Here is a 19,159-nt window from a genome sequence, read left to right on the forward strand (position 1 = left end):
CACCCCGGCAGGGCTACTACAAGCGCACCCCTGCCTACATCCCCACCCTCCACCCACTCAGGGCTACTACAAGCGCACCCCTGCCTACATCCCCATCCGGAAACGAGACCGCAGAGGCTGCTTCGCCGTTCCCATGGTGCATTCCACCTTTCTCATCGACCTGCGGAAGGCGGCGTCCAGGAGCCTGGCCTTCTATCCACCGCACCCTGACTACACCTGGTCTTTTGACGACATCATTGTGTTTGCCTTCTCCTGCAAGCAGGCAGGTAAGTGAGGCCTGAAGCCCAGTGGTTGTGTGGGCTCCATACTGAGCAAGTCCAAAGAATAAGAGTGGAGCGCACAGATGGGCCTCGGTCACTGCCTTGTTCAGGGAGGTTCTGCTGTGGTCCTGGGACTTGGGAAACTGAGGCAGGAGGGTGGTAAATTAGTGGCACAGGTAGCATGAATAGTAAAAACCCAGAGACAGATATTGGGGTTCAACCTAAAAAATAGCAGCCAGCCACTGGCTCCTACCACTACCTCAGACTGGAAATGGGCGATCCTACCTTCACAATCCTCAGGCTGAGACTGAGCTGAGACCTGTCCTCCCGTTTTATATTCCTCCCTAGTACTGGGATTAAAGGCGCACCACCTGCCTGTGTAGCTGGCTAGACTGGCTGCTTTGCACTGACCTTCAGGAAAGCTTTAGTTTTTTGTTTGTTTGTTTGTTTTTAATTTTCGAGACAGGATTTCTCCGTAGCTTTTGGTTCCTGTCCTGGAACTAGCTCTTGTAGACCAGGCTGGCCTCGAACTCACAGAGATCCGCCTGCCTCTGCCTCCCGAGTGCTGGGGTTAAAGGCGTGTGCCACCACCGCCCGGCCAAGCTTTAGTTATTAAAACACAAATAATATACCACTTTATTTGTCTAAAATAAAAAAGAAGGCTATGACTAACATAAAAAAACTATATACAATAAGTACAATAACTATACAGGCAATAAATACATTGACAATGTGTAGTCCTTTGTATTTGATAAATTCAGAGAAAATACTCCGTATCTTGTGAGTCCAAAGTCTTGTACCTAATTTACTTTCTATCATAACTTGCTTTCTGCATCTGGTAAACTATAACTAATCTTCAGTCCCTCAGAGACCCAATAAGGAAATAATATTATTCCTGAGTAAGCAGGAAGTGTGAGCAGGCGACTTCCAAAAAATGTGAGAAATGACAGAAACAGCTGACTGCAAGGACAGTCACCCATGGTTCCTCTGCAACGTTGGGGCATCCATCTTAGGTCCACAGGCCTAGCATATCTGACAGACTTCTGTGAAGCAGAATATTCTGAAGGGTTGTCCCTCCTTGTCTTGACAATGTTTCTTTTGTGTCCTGCTTGTCCAATTAGGACAGCATACTGTCAGCAGTTGAGGGAAGGGCATTTCTTGCCCAGTGGCTTACTTTTCCCATAAGGAAAGTAAGCTCCATGTGGAGTGTCTTCAATGCCCATTTATTTTCTCTGAGTTAGATTGGTGCTGCCAGGAGCAGACATGTCTCATTGTCATTAAAAAGAATTATATTATTGAAACATCTTAAATGCTGTATTCTATAGATCTGTGAAGTGTTTGAATATGGTCTGTCTATTTAAAATCTTTGTTTGACTTTGAAAACATACCTAATGTGACTATAAGTTCTGTTATACTAGGTGATTAACTACTAACCTGCATTTCCTTGTTATCCTAAACAGTTGGTAATAATAATTTTCAAGGACTAGAAATTTGCATTATTGTTGAATGAGCTGTATAGGTACAGTACCTTAAACAAGAGTAGAAATGTATGTACAGTATGTTCTCACAAAATTAATCTCAAATTTGTATCAGTATACAAAATTTGTACACAATATACAAAAGTCCAATCCAATGTAAAACATTTAAAACTAGTAGTTGCTTTTAAAAAGTAGATTTAGGGGCCGGGCGGTGGTGGTGCACGCCTTTAATCCCAGCACTCGGGAGGCAGAGGCAGGCGGATCTTTGTGAGTTCGAGACCAGCTTGGTGTACAGAGCTAGTTCAAGGACAGGCTCCAAAGCCACAGAGAAACCCTGTCTCGAAAAACCAAAATAAATAAATAAATAAAGAGTAGATTTAATAATCTACCTCTTTATTTTTTTATTGATATTTATTGAGCTGTACATTTTTCTCTGCTCCCCTCCCTGCCTCTCCCCTCCCCTCTTCATATCTCCCCCAAAGTCCACATGCTCCCAATTTACTCAGGAGATCTTGTCTTTTTCTGCTTCCCACTTAGATTAGATCTACATAAGTCTCTCTTAGTGTCCGCATTGTTGTCTAAGTTCTCTGGGATTGTGGTTTGTAGGCTAGCTTTTTTTCCTTTATGTTTAAAAACCACCTATGAGTGAGTACATGTGGTAATTGTCTTTCTGGGTCTGGGTTACCTCACTCAAAATAATGTTTTCTGGCTCCATCCATTTTCCTGCAAAATTCAAGCTGTCGTTATTTTTTCCTGCTGTGTAGTACTCCACTGTGTAAATGTACCATTTTCCTTATCCATTCTTCAGTCGAGGGGCATTTAGGTTGTTTCCAGGTTCTGGTGATGGAGGAAGGTCATTGGTTAAATAAAAAGAAACTGCTTGGCTCTCATTGGTTAGGAGATAGGTGGGAGGAGTAAACAGAACAAAACGCTGGGAGGAAGAGGAAGTGAGGTCAGACTCGACAGCTCTCCTCTCGGGAGCAGACGCCTCAGCAGAGACGCCATGCTCCCTGCTCCCGGGAAGACGCACACAATGAAGCAAGCCGCCAGGTCAGACATGCTGAATCTTTCCCGGTAAGACTGGTGCTCACAGATTATTAGAGATGGGTTGATTGGGATATCAGAATTAGCCAGTAAGGGCTAGAGCTAAGGGCCAAGCAGTGATTAAAAGAATACAGTGTCTGTGCAATTATTTCGGGGCATAAGCTAGCTGAGCAGGCGGCTGGGGTGTTGGGGACGCAGCCCTGCCGCTCTTATTACTACATTCTGGCTATGACAAACAAAGCTGCTATGAACATAGTTGAACACATGTCCTTGTGGCACAATTGAGCATCCTTTGAATATATACCCAAAAGTGGTATTACTGGGTCTTGAGGAAGGTTGTTTCCTAATTTTCTGAGAAATCGTCACACTGATGTCCAAAAGGGCTGTACCAGCTTGCACTCCCACCAGCAATGCAGAAGTGTTCCCTTTTCCCCACAACCTTTCCAGCATAAGTTGTCATCGGTGTTTTTGATCTTGGCCATTCTTACAGGTGTAAGATGGAATCTCAGAGTTGATTTGCATTTCTCTAATGACTAAAGATGTGGAACATTTCCTTAAGTGTTTTTCAGCCATTTTAGATTCCTCTCTTGAGAGTTCTCTGTTTAGGTCTTTACTCCATTTTTTTTTATTGGATTATATGATCTTTGGTGTCCAATTTCTTGAGTTCTTTGTATATTTTAGAGATCAGACCTCTGTCTGATGTGGGGTTAGTGAAGATCTTTTCCCATTCTGTAGGTGGTCGTTTTGTCTTGTTGACCGTGTCCTTTGCTTTTCAGAAGCTTTTCAGTTTCAGGAGGTCCCATTTATTAATTGTTTCTCTCAGAGTCTGTGCTACTAGGGTTTTATTTAGGAAGTGGTTCCCTGTGCCAATGAGTTCAAGTGTACTTCCCACTTTCTCTTCTATGAGGTTCAGTGTGGCTGGCTTTATGTTGAGGTCTTTGATCCATTTGGACTTGAGTTTTGTGCATGGTGATAGATATGGGTCTATTTTCATTATTCTACATGTTGATATCCACTATGCCAGCACCACTTGTTAAATATGGGATTAAAGGTGTGCACCACCACCGCCACTGCCTCTATGCCTAACTAGTGTGGCTGCTGGGATTAAAGGTGTGCACCACCACTGTCTGATTGGCTAGTCTGGCTGCTTTGCATTGATCTTCAAGCAAGCTTTATTTATTAAAACACAAATACTATACTACTATGGGCACACACAGTGAGATCCCATACCAAACAACAGAAGAATAGACATGCGTAGTTACTATTTTCATCTCCCAGTTGTGTGTGTGTGTGTGTGTGTGTGTGTGTTCATGAGCACGCTTGCAGTGGATTTGTGTACACTGCAGTAACTTGTGTGTGATCAGCACGGCACACTTAGAAGGTGGAGGACATGCAGGTATCGGTTCTCTCTGTCCACTGTGGGTCCTGGGGATGGAACTCAGATCTTCAGGCACCGTGGCGCACACCTTTAATCCCGGTGCTCAGGAGGCAGAGGCGGATCTCTGTGTGTTCGAGGCCAGCCTTTCTCGTGAGCCCTGTGGTACTGACTGATGAGAGCCTCATCTCACTTTTGAACACTCACAAACCCAAAATCAGTTTTTACATTTTTGAAGAATGACTGAAATCTGAAACCTTTTGCTTGTCGAGGCCTCACAGCGTAGCCCTGGCTGGTCTGCAGCTCCCCATCCCTGCCTTCATCCCGAGCACTGGGATGATGGACGGGTACCACCCTGACTTCTCTCTTGTCCCCACACTAGAGGTGCAGATGTACGTGTGCAATAAGGAGGTGTACGGCTTCCTGCCCGTGCCTCTGCGTGCGCATAGCAGCCTGCAGGACGAGGCAGAGAGCTTCATGCACGTGCAGCTGGAGGTCATGGGTGAGTGGGTTCTGCTGGGCGGCAATCCTGGCATGGAGCGTGTGTGACTCCGGAGGCTGAATTCCAGGTCAAGGAACAGCCTGGGCTACAGGGTGAGATCCCAGCCTGAAAGACTGCTCCTGTTTGCAGTGGAGTTAGAAGGGGTGCTATACCCATGTAGCATTTGGGGGGACACATTTGGAGTGACAGCAGCCAGCGTGAGCCTCACTGCGATTCTGAGAAGCTTGAGAGTGCGGCTGAGGAGAGCAGGGGCCGCTCCTGGGATAATTCTGCAGTAGCTGCTGAGCGCCTGCTGTATACCAAGCTCTGGGCTGTGCACCGTGAGTGGGCAGACCCCACACTCCTCCAGGATGTTAGAGATGGAGTTAGAGCAGGGACAGCGTTGAATCCCAGGCCTGACCAGCCAGAGGCCCGGAGGCTGCCCCTGGGTCATAGCTGAGGTCTAAATTGATTTGGGCATCTTAGGAATGTGGCATGGGTGAAGGTCCGGGGCAGGAATGGACCCCTTGGGATCTGGTGCCAACAACTGAGATGGGGGTTTGGAGGGCATGGGGCCCTAGGACCCCAGTGACCCCTATTTTCTTCCTGTTAGTAAAGCACCCGCCAGTGCAGCTGTCCCGGTTCATCTCAGCACCCAGCAAGACTGCAGACAAGATGGGCTTTGATGAGGTAGGCTGGGCACCCCCCACCCCCGGGTAGGGAGGCAGCTGACTGACCTGGGGTCACTGAGACTGTAACCACAGGTTTTCATGATCAACCTGAAGCGGAGGCGGGACCGGCGAGAACGCATGCTGCGGGCCCTGCATGAGCAAGAGATCGACTGCAAGCTGGTGGAGGCCGTGGATGGCAAGTATGTCCTGCACACGCGCAACCGTTCGTGCGTTGTGCGTGTGTTGTGTGTGTGTGTGCACGTGTGTGTATGTATGGGCGTGTGTGTGTGCGCATGTGTGTGTGTGTGCATACGTTCAAGCTTGTACACATGAGGGGGGTGGAGTCAACTTTGGCAGACCCTCGGTGCAGCCAAGAAGGCAGGAAGGCGACTCATCCTCAGACAGGCTGCCATGCTCTTGAACAAAGCCGAATGGGGTCTGGGCTTGGACCCAACCGGTTAGGTCCACAGGAGGCCAGAGGTTGATTGGTAGACTGCTTTTTTCCATTTTCCTCACCCTGTTCTCCATCTTCCTCTCCCTGGACCTCTCCAGAGCCATGAACACCAGCCAGGTGGAGGCCCTGGGCATCCAGATGCTGCCTGGCTACCGGGACCCCTACCACGGGCGACCCCTCACCAAGGGAGAGCTGGGCTGCTTCCTCAGCCACTACAACATCTGGAGGGAGGTAGGTGTGGGTAAGGGGCTAGCCCACGGTCCTTGGTTAGCCTCAGAGGCCCAGGGAGGACTGTGGTCCTCGTGCCTCCAGCAGCAGGCTCTGTGGCTGTGTTTTGGTGTCTGTCCCATAAACTGTCTTTACGTTGGCCATCGTTCTTCTGAGTGGGGCGGCTACTGCCCTTTCATTGCAGAAAGTTGGCCTGGGGAGGGCCTGCAGGTGAGGCTGGGGCTGTGGTCCCCAAGTGAGACCTTGCGCCCCGACCTGACTCTGCTCTGTGTCTTTACATGTGATGACCTTGGGCGTTAGTGTCGCTTGGCTATGTGTTAGGGAACAGCAGGTGATGCTAAAACCACACAAGAACCAAATTTTTTTTAAATATTTATTTATTATGTATACAATTTTCTGTGTATATATCCCTGCAGGCCAGAAGAGGGCACCAGACCCCATTACAGATGGTTGTGAGCCACCATGTGGTTGCTGGGAATTGAACTCAGGACCTTTGGAAGAGCAGGCAATGCTCATAACCTCAGAGCCATCTCTCCAGCCCCAAGAACCAAATTTTTAACCTGCAAATTGGAGGCTGGATAGGTGGGACGTTGACTCCAGATGATGAGGAACAAGAAAAAGGACACCTGGATGCCCAAAGTAATGGGTTCTTGCATGGGCTGTCCTTCCTTCCTGAAGTTCCTCGTGGCAGTCTCTTAGCTGGATGATGGTGAAGCCTTCTAGACAGGGGCATCCTAGACCAAGGAGGAAGGGTGGAGGAGCCTGCCTGTTGTTGCCGAGAGAAAGGCTTCTTGGTTTCCCAAGCAAAACACAGGCAAAGGTCCTAGAGCAGAAGAGCCCAGGCAAGGGGGAAAAGAGAGCTGTGGTGGGCACACAGCTGGATGTGGAAGGCTGGGAGGCAGCCGTGGTGGGCACACAGCTGGATGTGGGAGGTTGGGAGGCAGCTGTGGTGGGCACACAGCTGGATGTGGGAGGCTGGGAGGCAGCTGTGGTGGGCACACAACTGGATGTGGGAGGCTGGGAGGCAGCTGTGGTGGGCACAGCTGGATGTGGGGGCACACAGCTGGATGTGGGAGGTTGGGAGGCAGCCGTGGTGGGCACACAGCTGGATGATGTGGGAGGCTGGGAGGCAGCTGTGGTGGGCACACAGCTGGATGTGGACGGGTCCTTGTGACTTGGCGGAGCACCTTCCTTCAGGTGGTCGACCGGGGACTGCAGAAATCCCTCGTGTTTGAGGATGATCTGCGTTTTGAGATCTTCTTCAAGAGACGCCTGATGAACCTCATGCGGGATGTGGAGCGCGAGGACTTGGACTGGGACCTCATGTGAGTGGGGTTGGTGGGAGGGGCCAAGATGGACGTCAGCCTGGGTGCGGGTCTGGAGCCTGGAGGACCTGCTGGGTTGACTTGGGCCCAGCGCTGTCCCTGATGTCGGGTGGTATTCTCTGGCCGGTGGGGGGGGGGGGGTGTGAGTGACAGGTCTCTGATTCTTCACCCCAGATACGTGGGCCGGAAGCGCATGCAGGTGGAGCAGCCAGAAAAGGCCGTGCCCCGCGTGAGGAACCTGGTGGAGGCCGACTACTCCTACTGGACGCTCGCCTACGTGATCTCCCTTCAGGGCGCTCGCAAATTGCTTAGAGCCAAGCCGCTGGCCAAAATGCTGCCAGTTGACGAGTTCCTGCCCGTCATGTTTGACAAGCACCCAGTGTAAGGGGGCTGTGAAGAGCTGCTGAGGGGTGGGGTGGCAGACTGCAGTCTGAGTCCTGGGAGATCAGGGCAGGGGGACAAGTCCTAGTGTGCTTGAAGGAGGGTCTCCATCTTCCCCTGTGCCTCCTGTCTCTCCTAGGTCAGAATATAAGACTCACTTCTCTCCCCGCAACCTGCGCGCCTTCTCCGTGGAGCCGCTCCTCGTCTACCCTACACACTACACGGGGGACGACGGCTATGTGAGCGACACGGAGACCTCAGTTGTGTGGGATAACGAGCACGTTAAGACTGACTGGGACCGAGCCAAGTCCCAGAAGATGCGAGAGCAGCAGGCGCTGAGCCGGGAGGCCAAGAACTCTGACGTGCTGCAATCCCCGCTGGACAGCGCCGCTCGGGACGAGCTCTGAGGCAGCTGGCAAAAGGCAGAGTGACTGCCCGGGATCACAGGGCCACCCAGGCAGACCGTAGAGGACTCTGTAGCAGATGGCTTCCGTCTCCTGCTCAGCGGTCACTTGCACACTGGCACTATTAATGGAATGTTCACTATGCCAGGAACGGGGCTAGGCACTTGGGAGGTTGTCTGTCGCTCCGTTGTGTCCACCGCGAAGGAAGGTTTGTTAGAGCGGTGAACAGGCTTAGCGCTTCCTGCATCAGGGATTGATTTGAACATCGGGTGGTTAGTGATCAGGCCGAGTCAGATATTAGGGATGCACACTTATTTTAAAATCTTTATTGAGGACATACTGTGTGTTGGGCACCATTCTTAGCCCTAGAGATACAGAAATAAGAAAAATCGACGTGCTAGGCACCTGCTGATGCCAGGTCTCGGCAACACCGAGTTGAGTACCTGCTGTGTGTCGCCCATTAGGTGCTGGGGGTGGTGGTCCCATTGGTGCTCCCCTTTCCGTGGGCTGCCGTGCTGAGCGCAAGGACAGAGTGTAACAGGCCTTTATTGAGCGCCTATGGCGTGCCAGGCCTTGAGGACTCGCAGCCTGTCTGTGAGAGGACAGCAGCTTCCCCTTGTCCAGAGGGACGCTGCTCTCCTTACACTTGACTGCTGGGTTTCAGGGTACTGGTGGCCTTGCCAGCCCCCCTGGAGGGGGCGTCACGGGGGCTGGGGCTCCCTTGCCCACCCCTGGCTTCCATAGCTTCTCCCTGCCCTTGTGTCTCAGGTGTCCCCTGCTTGCTCTTGTGCATGTGGGGCCTTGAAGGGGCCCGGCTGCATTGGGGTGTTTCTATTTGTGGGGCCTTGTAGTGGCCCAGCTGCATTGGGTTGTTCCTATTTGCCTTGGCAGTATGTTTCCTTGCAGGGCCAGGGGGTCACTGTGCATTCAAAGCCAGATCGGATGTCAGCAGGCAGAAGGTCTCGCCTCTAGGGGATGACTACCTGCTCAGATCTTGGTGACTTGCTCACGGTTGTATTAAATACTCCTGGTTGGTTTTGGCTGAAGCTTGTGGTCATGCTGCCCCGAGTCCCTATCAAGATTTGGGGGGGCAGGGTTCTTGAAGGTACATGTTATGCAGACTTCCAAGCACTTAAGGGAGTGTGGGTCAGGATGTACTGGGGATCCCATGTCCCCCACCCCATAAAGCATCCTGGGAGCGGCTGGTGGATTCTCCAAGATGCTGTGGGGTCCATCACAGTCTGTTCCCAAGGAAACAAATGCCATGTTCACGGAAGGAGCCCACCAGGGGGCGACAGAGCGGATGCTGTGGACCCTGGGACAGGGAGACTGGGGCTGCTGGTCCCAGTTCCTGTAGGCTCAAGGCCCCATGGAGCCTGACAGCCGACTCTGCCCAGCCCAGCCCACCTGCCTAGGGACCCACCCTAAAGACATGGGCATTGCTGTTGTCAACTCTGAGTAGAGATCACTTTAGGCTGCGTGGACTGACAGCTAGAGACAGGACAGACGCCCCTGCTAGGACTTCCTGGGTCAGACCACACCAGTTATCAGGGTCTAGGGCTGTGGCCTGAGGGCACGCTCCCTACACTCTGTAAGCTCACACAGATTGTGTGTGATGGTAGAGCCTAAACAGACACTGGCCGTGTTCTCAGGACGGCTGCCTCCCTGCCAGAAATACACACAGCAGACATCAGCTGTCCCTGGGCCCCTGAGCCTTGATTTCTTTGGGGTGCTATGGGTATGCTGGCTGGCCGAGTGGACAAGAAAAGCATCCTCAGTTCAGTCACAGCCTGGTCTCCTGACTGTGCTGGTCCCCAGCTTTTGTTTTGTTTTTAGTGTGTGGGGGGACAGCACGTGGGCTGTGATACAGTGGAGATCAAAGGCCAGTTTCCCAGTCCCCGCTGTGTGGGTCCCTAGGCTTGGCAGCAAGCTCCTTATGCCTTCCCCTGGGCCCACAGAGGTTTTGTCAAAGGAAGCAAAGCCAGCCGGACCCTGAGGCACTGTGCTTTTTCTTTTCTTTTTTTTTAATGTTAATAAAATATTTTTTACAGAGACCAAAAAGTCAGAATAGTGCAAAACATCTCAACGCCATGCACTCATGAACACTCCCCGGGTGTTTTGAACACACGTCCTAAGTCACAGATTGACTGAGAAATGAGGGTTTCTTGGAAGATGCTGGACTAGCCGGGGTGGACCTAAAAAACCCTCCCAAAACACAGGAAAGGAAAAAACCAAACAACTCTCAGATTCCACGTCTGTAGTCACATGCGAAGAAAGGCTAATGGAGGGGTTCCCTGGGCTGCACGGCAGGGGTTGGGGTCAGGAACCTTCTGGGGTACGGGGGACCCTCCCTGTCACCTGCACCCCCAACAGTGTCAACCCAATTCACTTTTTAAAACAAAAGGCAAAGAGGAGAGGATTGGGTCCCCAGAGCCAGCTTTGGTCCTGAAAATTGCTGGGGGTGGGCTGGGCTGGCCCCGGGCACCATGACTCCACTCTCAGCAGGGCTGCCCTTGGGACCCCATAGGTGAGAGGTCCCAAGGAGTTCTGGATGCTTTTTTTTTCTTTCTTTTTTTTTTTTTTTGCATGTCTGATGGGGCAGGCAAGGCAACTGGCCTTGAGGCCTAAGAGGGGCCAGGATACAGAGGGCACCCCTCAAGTGCTGACCCTTCCAGATGGGGTGAGCTGACTGCAGGCCCTCTTTAATTTTTCAGGGTTGGGGATAGAACCTAGAACAGTGCGCGACTGGCCGCCCCTCCCTGGGGGATTCTAAGTTGGGCATGGATGGGCCTGGACCCGCATCTTTCCATTGCTCTTCCCCACTCCCCTCATCTGCCTCACCCAGCCAGTCCTGCCCCTCCTGTGGGCAGATGGAGCTCTTTCCAGCCTCAAACTCCTTGCAGCAGGCCAGGCTAGCCTGTCTCCAGTTGGACCTGCATCCCAGTGTGTCCTAGGGAGCCCAGGTCAGACCAGCAGCCCTAGAGTAGCTTCCTCTCTGTCCTGAGCTCAGAGCCCACCCCTCTACTGTCTTCATCTACTGTGTCCTGAGGTTCAGCCTGGTCACCTGCTGTGTGTGGGGGGGGGATCTGTCAGGGTAGGGGAAATTGTAATGACAGGCATGCGTGTGGATGTGGGGTCACATGCAGACCCCACGGCCACTCTCAACACAATTCAAGGCATCATGACCTTCACTGCTCCTGGGGAAGCTTGGGTTTTGATGATGCCTCAGCCTTGAAGAAGTTTAGGAGTTTTAGAGCCAGGTACACACACTCCAGTCTTGTGACACCAGGGCTTAGTTGGAGAAGGGCAAGAAGTTGGGGAAGTCAGAATTGTTTTTAAAAAGGGGATTTTGGTGATGGGTATTGAAAGATGAATAGGAGGTCTCTGGGTAAACAAAAGGACATTTCAAACAGTCCTAGCCTGGTATTCAGAACAACTCACTCAACAAATGAGTTCCCTCAACATTCTGGGCCAGCACACACATACACACAGGGGGAAGCAGGGACGGGGGGGGGGGGGGGGGACAGATAGAGACTATCTTGGTTCTGTCAGTCACACACACACCCCCGACACACACACACACACACACACACACACACACACACACACACACACACACACTTCACATTCTTGCCAGCAATTTAGAAACTGTCTATGGTCACTCTCTGGCCAGAACGCCTCCCTTTTAGCCATCCATCCATGGCTGATGTCCTAAACTGAGTCAGGGCTGCTGGTCTTCCCTCAGCACATGGGACAGCTGAGCTTCCCGTCCCTGCATGGAGCCTGCATCCAACCCTTCGGTTCTGAATGCCCTGCTGGAATCCAGGAGCCAATCAGAAAAGGGCCCTTCATCTGTCAGCACAGCACAGAACACAGAATGCACTTCCCATTCTCCCTCCCAGCCTCCTAGTTTCTCATCTCTTTCTGTTCTGTCCTGCCTGGATTTGGAGAAAGGACAAAGGGGGTGGGGGCGCCTGGCTCCGGGGAAACCCCAAACCCATCTTCTTGACGGAACTCTAGGTTGTATGTCAGTTCAGGCTAAAGTCCCAGGAGGAAGAGCTCAGATAAGGATCTTTTTTTGGCAGCCTGAGGGTTTAACGGGGACCCTGGCCCAGAGGGGAGGGGGTACCGGGGAAGAATTGGGGAGAAGGATATTTAGCAGCGATGGGGGCTGGAACATCTGTCGGCCCTCAGCCCACCGTGCGTGGCACGATCAGGGGGTCGCCAGCTGCCAGTGGGCACGCTGTGCTGAGGGCGGAGTCCGCGTGGAGGGGCGCCCTCAGCCCCAGGTGTGCACCCGAGGGCGCGTGTGCTTTTGAGAGCCCATCCCGCACTGTTTTTTTGCACAGAAACCAGAGGCTGCGTCCCGGCCTCCAGGCAGCCCTGCCAGTTCATGCCCTGGGCACCGGACCCTCTATGGCTTTTCTAGGGGCAGGAGGCAGGGCCTCCCCAGCCAAGGCCACTGAGGTGGAGGGGTGTGGCCTCTAGAAAGGGCGGGGTCTACGGGGCGGGGCCTCATTCGCTCCCAGGCCCCACCCCACCCTAACTCGCGCTAGGGTGCAGGCGCGGCACCGCCCTCCTCGGCGGAGCGCGTGTCTGACTTGAGCTTGACGAACTCCTTGGCCACCTCGTCGTTGCTGCGCTGCGACAGGATGCGCAGCACTGTGAGCCCCGTGTCGTCCATGTGGATGCGGCGGCCGAGTGGCAGCCAGCACGCGGCGCTCCCTCGCTGGGCCAGTTCCCGCAGCTGCAGCACCGCTAGCCCCACAGTGCGGTCCTCGCGCGCGAAGCAGTAGTCCTTCACGCACACCTGCAGCTCGTAGCACTCGGGGCCTGCATCTGCGCTGAGCGAGCTGGAGGGAAGGACCGGCTCAGCGGTGGGGGGGGGTCACCAGCGAGCCGGGTCTCCGCGCCACCACGCCCGGGGAAGATCAGCCATTGGACCATTCACGCCAACTGCCTCCCCCACGGGAGCTACTAGCGAGCCACTCACACCACACCACCACGCGCGTTCGCAGTTAGTGCCCCTCAGAAGCTGACACCCTCGCCGGGCCACACCTACTGGACCACGCTCACTAGGGAAACCCATTGCTCAGACTGGGTCTCCCCAGCGCATCACGTGGGGCGGGCTGCTGCGAGAACCCCTTTGCCTAGCTGAGCTCCTCCCTCCTGCCCCTTCGGCCAAGCCCTCTCCTTGGCCGGTAGCTCCTCTCCTTCCTGGCAACACCCCTTTCCTGACCCTGCTGCACCCTGCCTTTTGCTCAATTTTCTCCGGCCCCACTTGTCAGCCTCCAGTAACCCCACTACCCTCCCACCCCCAGTCCCCACCTCTGCAGCTCGTGATGGCTGCTCCCACCCTGCAGCAATTCACACAATCCCCAGAGTCCAGTAGGCTGTGTTCTCAGTCTCGGAACCCTTGTGACCGCGCTCCTGTGCCCCAAACCCTCTTGTCCACCTTCCCCTCATCCTTTCGGCCCCAACCCCAAGCCTATGACTTCCCCTAGGGACCTGCCTGTCTCAGACAGGGACCTGATCCCTGCTCCCCCCATCCCAGTGTCTGACTCACAATTGGAAGCTCTCGTTGTACTTGGGCGCCCAGCTGTTGTTTTTGGATTTGGTGGCGAACTTGCGCTTCTTGTCACTGAGCTGAGGCCCAACAATGTTGACCTCGATGAAGGGGCGGAAGATGCCGGAAGTCTGCCACTTGAGGTCGTTGGCAGCCACCACTGTTGGAGGGTAGTGGGAAAGTCTGGTGAGGTTCCCCGTGTGGCAGAGCCATACTCTGCTTTCCGGGTTGGAGAAATAGACTCCATGTCCCAGGAAGTCTGACAGGAGGGAAGCCAGGCCAAGACAGAAAGCTGCAAGGTCCTGGGACACGGTTGGAATTCCTAGTGCAGCCATGCCTGAAACAGGTTTATCTCAGGAATTTCCCATTTTTATTTATTTATTTATTTATTTGTTTATTTTTGGTTTTTTGTTTTGTTTTATTTTGTTTTCTAGACAGGGTTTCTCTGTGGCTTTGGAGCCTGTCCTGGAACTAGCTCTGTAGACCAAGCTGGTCTCGAACTCACAGAGATCCGCCTGCCTCTGCCTCCCGAGTGCTGGGATTAAAGGCGTGCGCCACCATCGCCTGGCTATTTTTGGTTTTTTGAGACAGGGTTTCTCTGTAGCTTTGGAGCCTGTCCTGGAACAGACTCTGTAGACCAGGGTGGCCTCAAATTCACAGAGATCCAGCTGTCTCTGCCTCCCAAGTGCTGGGATTAAAGGTGTGCGCCACCACCGACCAGCGATTTTCCCATTTTCTAGACCATTAAAGAAAAACACAAATCAATTCCCAGCCCCCTTGTCTTAAGTGAGCCCGCATCTGGTCCCCTCTCTCACCGCACCACTCACCCTTCACTGTGACTTTCTGCTCCCCAGTTCCCGGATGCGTAAACAACTCCACGTGGACAGACACTTCACCTACAGGGTCTTCCACACCCGAGCCTGGGTGGGACGGGGAAGATACCCGACGTGAGCTCCGCTCTTCCCCACCCACCTGGAGGGACCTCGGCCACCTCCCCACCACGTGCTGGCGGCACCAGGTCCCTGAGGTCCTTGTGTCCCTGTGAGACTGGAGATGGGTCTCGTAACCCCTCTGAGGCAGTGCACCTGCCTTTCTTCCTCTCCCATTCTCCTGCCTCCAGAGCCTGCTTTTTCTCCCTCTCTGTGTGTCCATTTAATTCACTGTAGCCTGGGATACTGGGACACAGACAAGTGCTGACCCCTCTGCCTCACTCGCTCGCCTGGGCTACAGCAGTGTGCCCTTCCCCACTTTGGCTCTCGTCTCAGCTGCACTCAACAAAAGAGCCGGAAATAACCTAGCAGCCCCCCCCACACACACACAAGCCTCCCATGACTATCCTCGGACTTTACCACAAAGTCCTCTTGCCTAAAGGCCCTTTTATCCACTTAACTTCAGCCCAGTGCCCCCCACAGTTCCTCCCCAGCCTTCTGAACTCCCAGGAATGCTCTGCCCCTCTGCCCCTCTGAAATGACAACTTCCATGCCCCGCCCCGTCCTGACTCTGGGTTTAACAGGCAAGCTTCAGTTCCCACTGGGAAGGCTCAGGGATGGTCAGAGCCACAGTCGTCCTGCCCAGGCTGCAGTGACGGCCCTGTAGATGGACACATGACCTGGGCCAGGAGACAGAAACTCAGTCCCAGACTTTGATTGGAACTGGCCCAGGGATCTCCAAGGAGACCAACTGACCAATGGCATTGGGACCTAAATCCAGCTCTTCCTGATGCCAACAAACCCCTGATCTTAGTTTCCTAGCCAACAAATGTGTCTGCTGTGTGGTAGCCTTGCACACGGCTCTTCCTGGGGGCTACAATGGCCACCATGAGTGGTCAGCTTAAAAACCACTGCGCTGACCTGTAACACAGAAGCACATCCACAGGGCCTGTGGGCCTGTGACCGCCAGCACCCCAAACTGCCCCATCCCCAGGCAGCTCCCCACTCCTGGGGCACCCCATGCACAGGCATGGCAAGAAGGCAAGGGGATCAGGACAGTCAAAGGTCCATCAGGTTACCTGTGCTGGACGGGAAGTGAGGAGGGTCAGGGAACCGGGGAGGGGGAGGGTGTACTCCTGCAGCCCCTGAAGAGGGGCACATGGCCCAGCACTGTCCAGCCCAGGCACCCACCCACATCATCTCATATACCTCCCAGTCACATGCTCAGCCCCCTCCCCCAGGCCGATGCTTCAGCAAGCTCAATCCGGGCCAGAAGTGGGGTGCTGGGGAGTTAGACATGATGGGTTATGTAAGATGTCAGACCACAGCCCAGGCTAGTAAGAAGGAGGAGAGGCAGTGCCAAACCCCACCCCAGGTTTGCTGGCTCCACCAGGAAGGGCTGTCAGGCCCCACCCTCGCCCCCTAGAACCCTGGTCCCCTGGCAGGGGAAGGCGGCTTCTCCAACCCTCAGCTTTGGGAAAGCTGGAGAGGCCACTTGTTCTTTTCTGGGTGTGGGTGGATGTGTGACCAAGGCTGACCAGAACTTGCAACATTCCAAATACAGGGACCACAGGTCTGTGCCCGAGGCATGCCTGGAATCGGTCAGGTCCTTCGTGACTGTCCCTGTTTTCCAGGGGACAGAGCAGTCGGGGAGGAGGCAGGCTGCAGAATGACTGACCCAAGATCTTAGAGCAGTTCGTTGTTTAGTATTTTGTGCGTTGCTGGAAATGGAAGCTGCCCCATCCAGCCTGGGGTGTGTGTGGCTTGGGAGAAGGGATGGGACTCCTTCCCTGTGTGGAGCCAGCAAGTTGCCCTTCGCCCTGTGCGAGGACTTGGCGCCGGCCTGCTTGGCCGGTGTCTTACTAGCCGGGCGGGGGAAGGGGGGCGCAGGCACCGGGCACCGCGTGCGGGTGGCGGGCGGCGCAGGCACGTACCCATCTCAGGACAAACGTCTTCACTAAGGGTAAACCTAGTCCCCTTTCCACCATGGACTGACCAGGGTGGACAGGGAGGGAGGAGTGTGCGTGGTGGGGCGAAGGGAGGCGCAGAAAGGGGACAGCGAGTGACAGGGAGGAGAACAAGAAAGAAAGAGAAAGAAAGAGAGACAAGGGGGAGAGAAAGAGAGAAAGAAACGTCAGTGCAGACGGACGGACAGACAGACAGCCTCCCACTCCGGGAACACCAGGGACACCAAAAGCAGCAAGAACAGGAGGAGAAACTGAGGCTGTGTTCCACCCGCTGTGCCTGCGGGTGTGTGGATGACGACCTTCCCCGCTCCAGCGCGAGGACAGAACCTGAGGCCGCCAACTTCTACCAAATTGGCACTTTGGAGTATTTCTGGATGAGGTGGGGACAGGGAGGAGTGCTAGGACCCTGGAGCCCTGCTCTGTGGCTTCAGCGGCTGCAGGAGAGCTCAGAGGGACGAGGGACAGTAGCGAGACACAGACAGAGAGAAGGACGGGGGGGTGGGAAGATCTGAGGCTCAGCACCTCCCAGGTCCCCACATAGCCCAGGTCCAGGTACTTCCGCCTCTAGGGTCTGACAATCAGTCCACGTCGAGACAGCGCAGAGGACCCGCCCCTAAGGAGGCCGCCAAGCCTTGGTCCCTTACATCAGAGAGTTCACCTAGAGCTGTCAATCATCTCAGAAGTCTGGTACCAGAGCCGACAACCAGGTGCCACCAATCACTCAAAGGCTCCAGGACATTAAAGTCCCACCCCTCAAGAACAGTCACTAGGTTGCCCTAGAAGCTGTCTATCATCAATGCCTGGCCCCTGGAGTTTGTGTGGTCCCGTCCCACAGCCGTCAATCACCCCTTGTTTCTTTGCCTTGAAAGACTCGCCTTTGGCGCTTAGAGGTCGGATGCCCCGCCCCCATTCCAATCAATCAATCAATCACCCAGGGGCGGAGCCCGCAGCTGGGCGGGGCGACTCCCGCTGGCTTGGGAGGGAGTGCAGAGGTGCCCTTACCCTGCGCAGACTGCGTCTGCACGAAGGTTTTGATGAGCAGGTCGGTGGCCTGCGTGTAGAGCGACAGGGCGTAGCGCAGGGACTGGAGGTCAGGACTCTTCTCCAGGAAGGTCTTCTTGAGGCCCACGCCCCCCGCGTGGAAGTATTGCTAAGGATGGACAGGATGAGGCTGCTGACGGCTTTCACCACCTCCATTAACACCCACGGCTCTCACAGTCCGGGTCTTCACCGGGCCACAGCCGCCCCACGGCTCTCACCCTCCCGGTCTTCACCGGGCCACAGCCGCCCCAGGACCTTTGTATTTTCTGCGCCCTCAGATGGAAAGGCCCTCCCTGCCCGCTACCCGTTTATTTTACCTTGTTCTCTCAGGCATTCCCCAAAACCTGCCTCCTCGTTCCCTCTCTTAAAGCCTTCTGTGGCCCCTCTCTCACCTTGATGGTATCCAGGGCCAGTTCGACCACGGCGCACTGCTTCGGGGTCAAGCTCTTGGCTTCCTCACGGACCATGTGATCCTGTAGTGGCAGGGAGAAGTCAGGTTGGCAAAGCTGACCCTGGTTTTGAGATTGTGGGTCTTGAGTTTCCATGCTATGGATCAAATGATCACTCAAGCTGAACCCGACTGCCTTTTTCCAACATAGTCAAGGGCATTTGAAGATGTGTCCAGGCCGAGAGCAGGGATTTTGTGTCTTGGTCTGTCCCCGGATCCTCGGCTTCCTCACCTTAAGTTTAGACAGCTGGCCCAGCTCCTTGGCCGCATTGAAGATCATCTGTGTTCCCTGTGGGAAGCAGCAGACAGCATGGGTGACGGTGTGAATTTTCTAAATGGTCTCCCTTCCTGAGCGATCCCCTGGCCTGTCTGCCATTTGGTTCCTATCCAAAGGTTCCTGGCGACCTATGGACAGAGGGGTCAGGAGCCTCTCAGTGAGACCTTGTCCTTGGAGAAGCCTGGTTCCCTCACACCCTCTATGGTCCCACAGTTGGAAGACACAAGAGAAACAGGTAGGTGTGGGCAGGCTGTGTGTGGTGAGGGGAGGCACCCAGGGGGGTTCCCCTCCCCTTAGCCGCCCCTCGGTGGGGATTCTACTCTGAGGATCCAGAAGATCCCTCACACACTGGCGGCTGTATATACCATGTCTCCCAGAGACACCCACCAGATGGCAATTGTGGTTGTGATAATGCCAGGCAGGTCTAGGTGAAATCCCCAGCTGGGCAGCCCAGACAGGTGACTTAACCCCTCTAAGCCGGTGTCCCCACACATGGGGGAATCACAGCGACCAGTGGCCTTGAAGGGGTGTGGATGTCTTTGGTGACTCATTTGCTGTCTTGGTCTCCTCACAGGCAACGAATGCATGGCGGACTGGGTCCCAGCCTGAGAGACACTGCCGAGCTGGAGGGCCTTGCCCCCTCTGGGCCTGGTCTCTCCCTGGATGATTAGGGATTTGTTGGAATGAGCTTGCCCCAGGGCATTCTGGTTGGGCTGCTCAAGACTTCTGGAAACCTATGGTTTTTTGGTACCGCATGCTGTGCTATTCTGTGTGTTATTTTGTCCTTCCAGGATGGAAGACAAGACCTCACACAGGTCAGGATGGAAGCC

The 19,159-nt window shown here is 54.3% G+C and overlaps 2 protein-coding genes across 5 annotated transcripts in view; one reads left to right on the forward strand and one right to left on the reverse strand.

Moving 5' to 3' along the window:
- Colgalt1 (collagen beta(1-O)galactosyltransferase 1) overlaps positions 1-9,147 on the forward strand; it is a 22,178-nt gene extending 13,031 nt beyond the window's left edge. Inside the window, exons 5-12 of the mRNA XM_075987080.1 lie at positions 62-266; positions 4,540-4,659; positions 5,252-5,328; positions 5,403-5,509; positions 5,862-5,994; positions 7,189-7,316; positions 7,491-7,697; positions 7,837-9,147. Of these exons, the coding sequence (XP_075843195.1) occupies positions 62-266; positions 4,540-4,659; positions 5,252-5,328; positions 5,403-5,509; positions 5,862-5,994; positions 7,189-7,316; positions 7,491-7,697; positions 7,837-8,104 (1,245 nt within the window). The 3' untranslated portion in view covers positions 8,105-9,147. The remainder of the gene's footprint in view (positions 1-61; positions 267-4,539; positions 4,660-5,251; positions 5,329-5,402; positions 5,510-5,861; positions 5,995-7,188; positions 7,317-7,490; positions 7,698-7,836) is intronic.
- Positions 9,148-10,685: 1,538 nt separating this feature from the next.
- The window catches only part of Unc13a (unc-13 homolog A), a 48,031-nt gene continuing 39,557 nt past the window's right edge, over positions 10,686-19,159 (reverse strand). For 3 of the 4 annotated variants that reach the window (XM_075987084.1, XM_075987085.1, XM_075987083.1), the window contains 6 exons: positions 18,285-18,341; positions 17,997-18,077; positions 17,566-17,713; positions 14,495-14,587; positions 13,668-13,827; positions 10,686-12,954 (listed from right to left, as the gene is read on the reverse strand). In XM_075987084.1, the coding sequence (XP_075843199.1) occupies positions 12,654-12,954; positions 13,668-13,827; positions 14,495-14,587; positions 17,566-17,713; positions 17,997-18,077; positions 18,285-18,341 (840 nt within the window). In that variant the 3' untranslated portion in view covers positions 10,686-12,653. Of the gene's footprint in view, positions 12,955-13,667; positions 13,828-14,494; positions 14,588-16,530; positions 16,588-17,565; positions 17,714-17,996; positions 18,078-18,284; positions 18,342-19,159 lie in introns of all 4 variants that reach the window. The other variant, XM_075987081.1, reaches the window with a different exon arrangement.

The sequence above is a fragment of the Microtus pennsylvanicus genome, chromosome 9, assembly GCF_037038515.1.
Source record: "Microtus pennsylvanicus isolate mMicPen1 chromosome 9, mMicPen1.hap1, whole genome shotgun sequence".
Classification (NCBI taxonomy): domain Eukaryota; kingdom Metazoa; phylum Chordata; class Mammalia; order Rodentia; family Cricetidae; genus Microtus; species Microtus pennsylvanicus.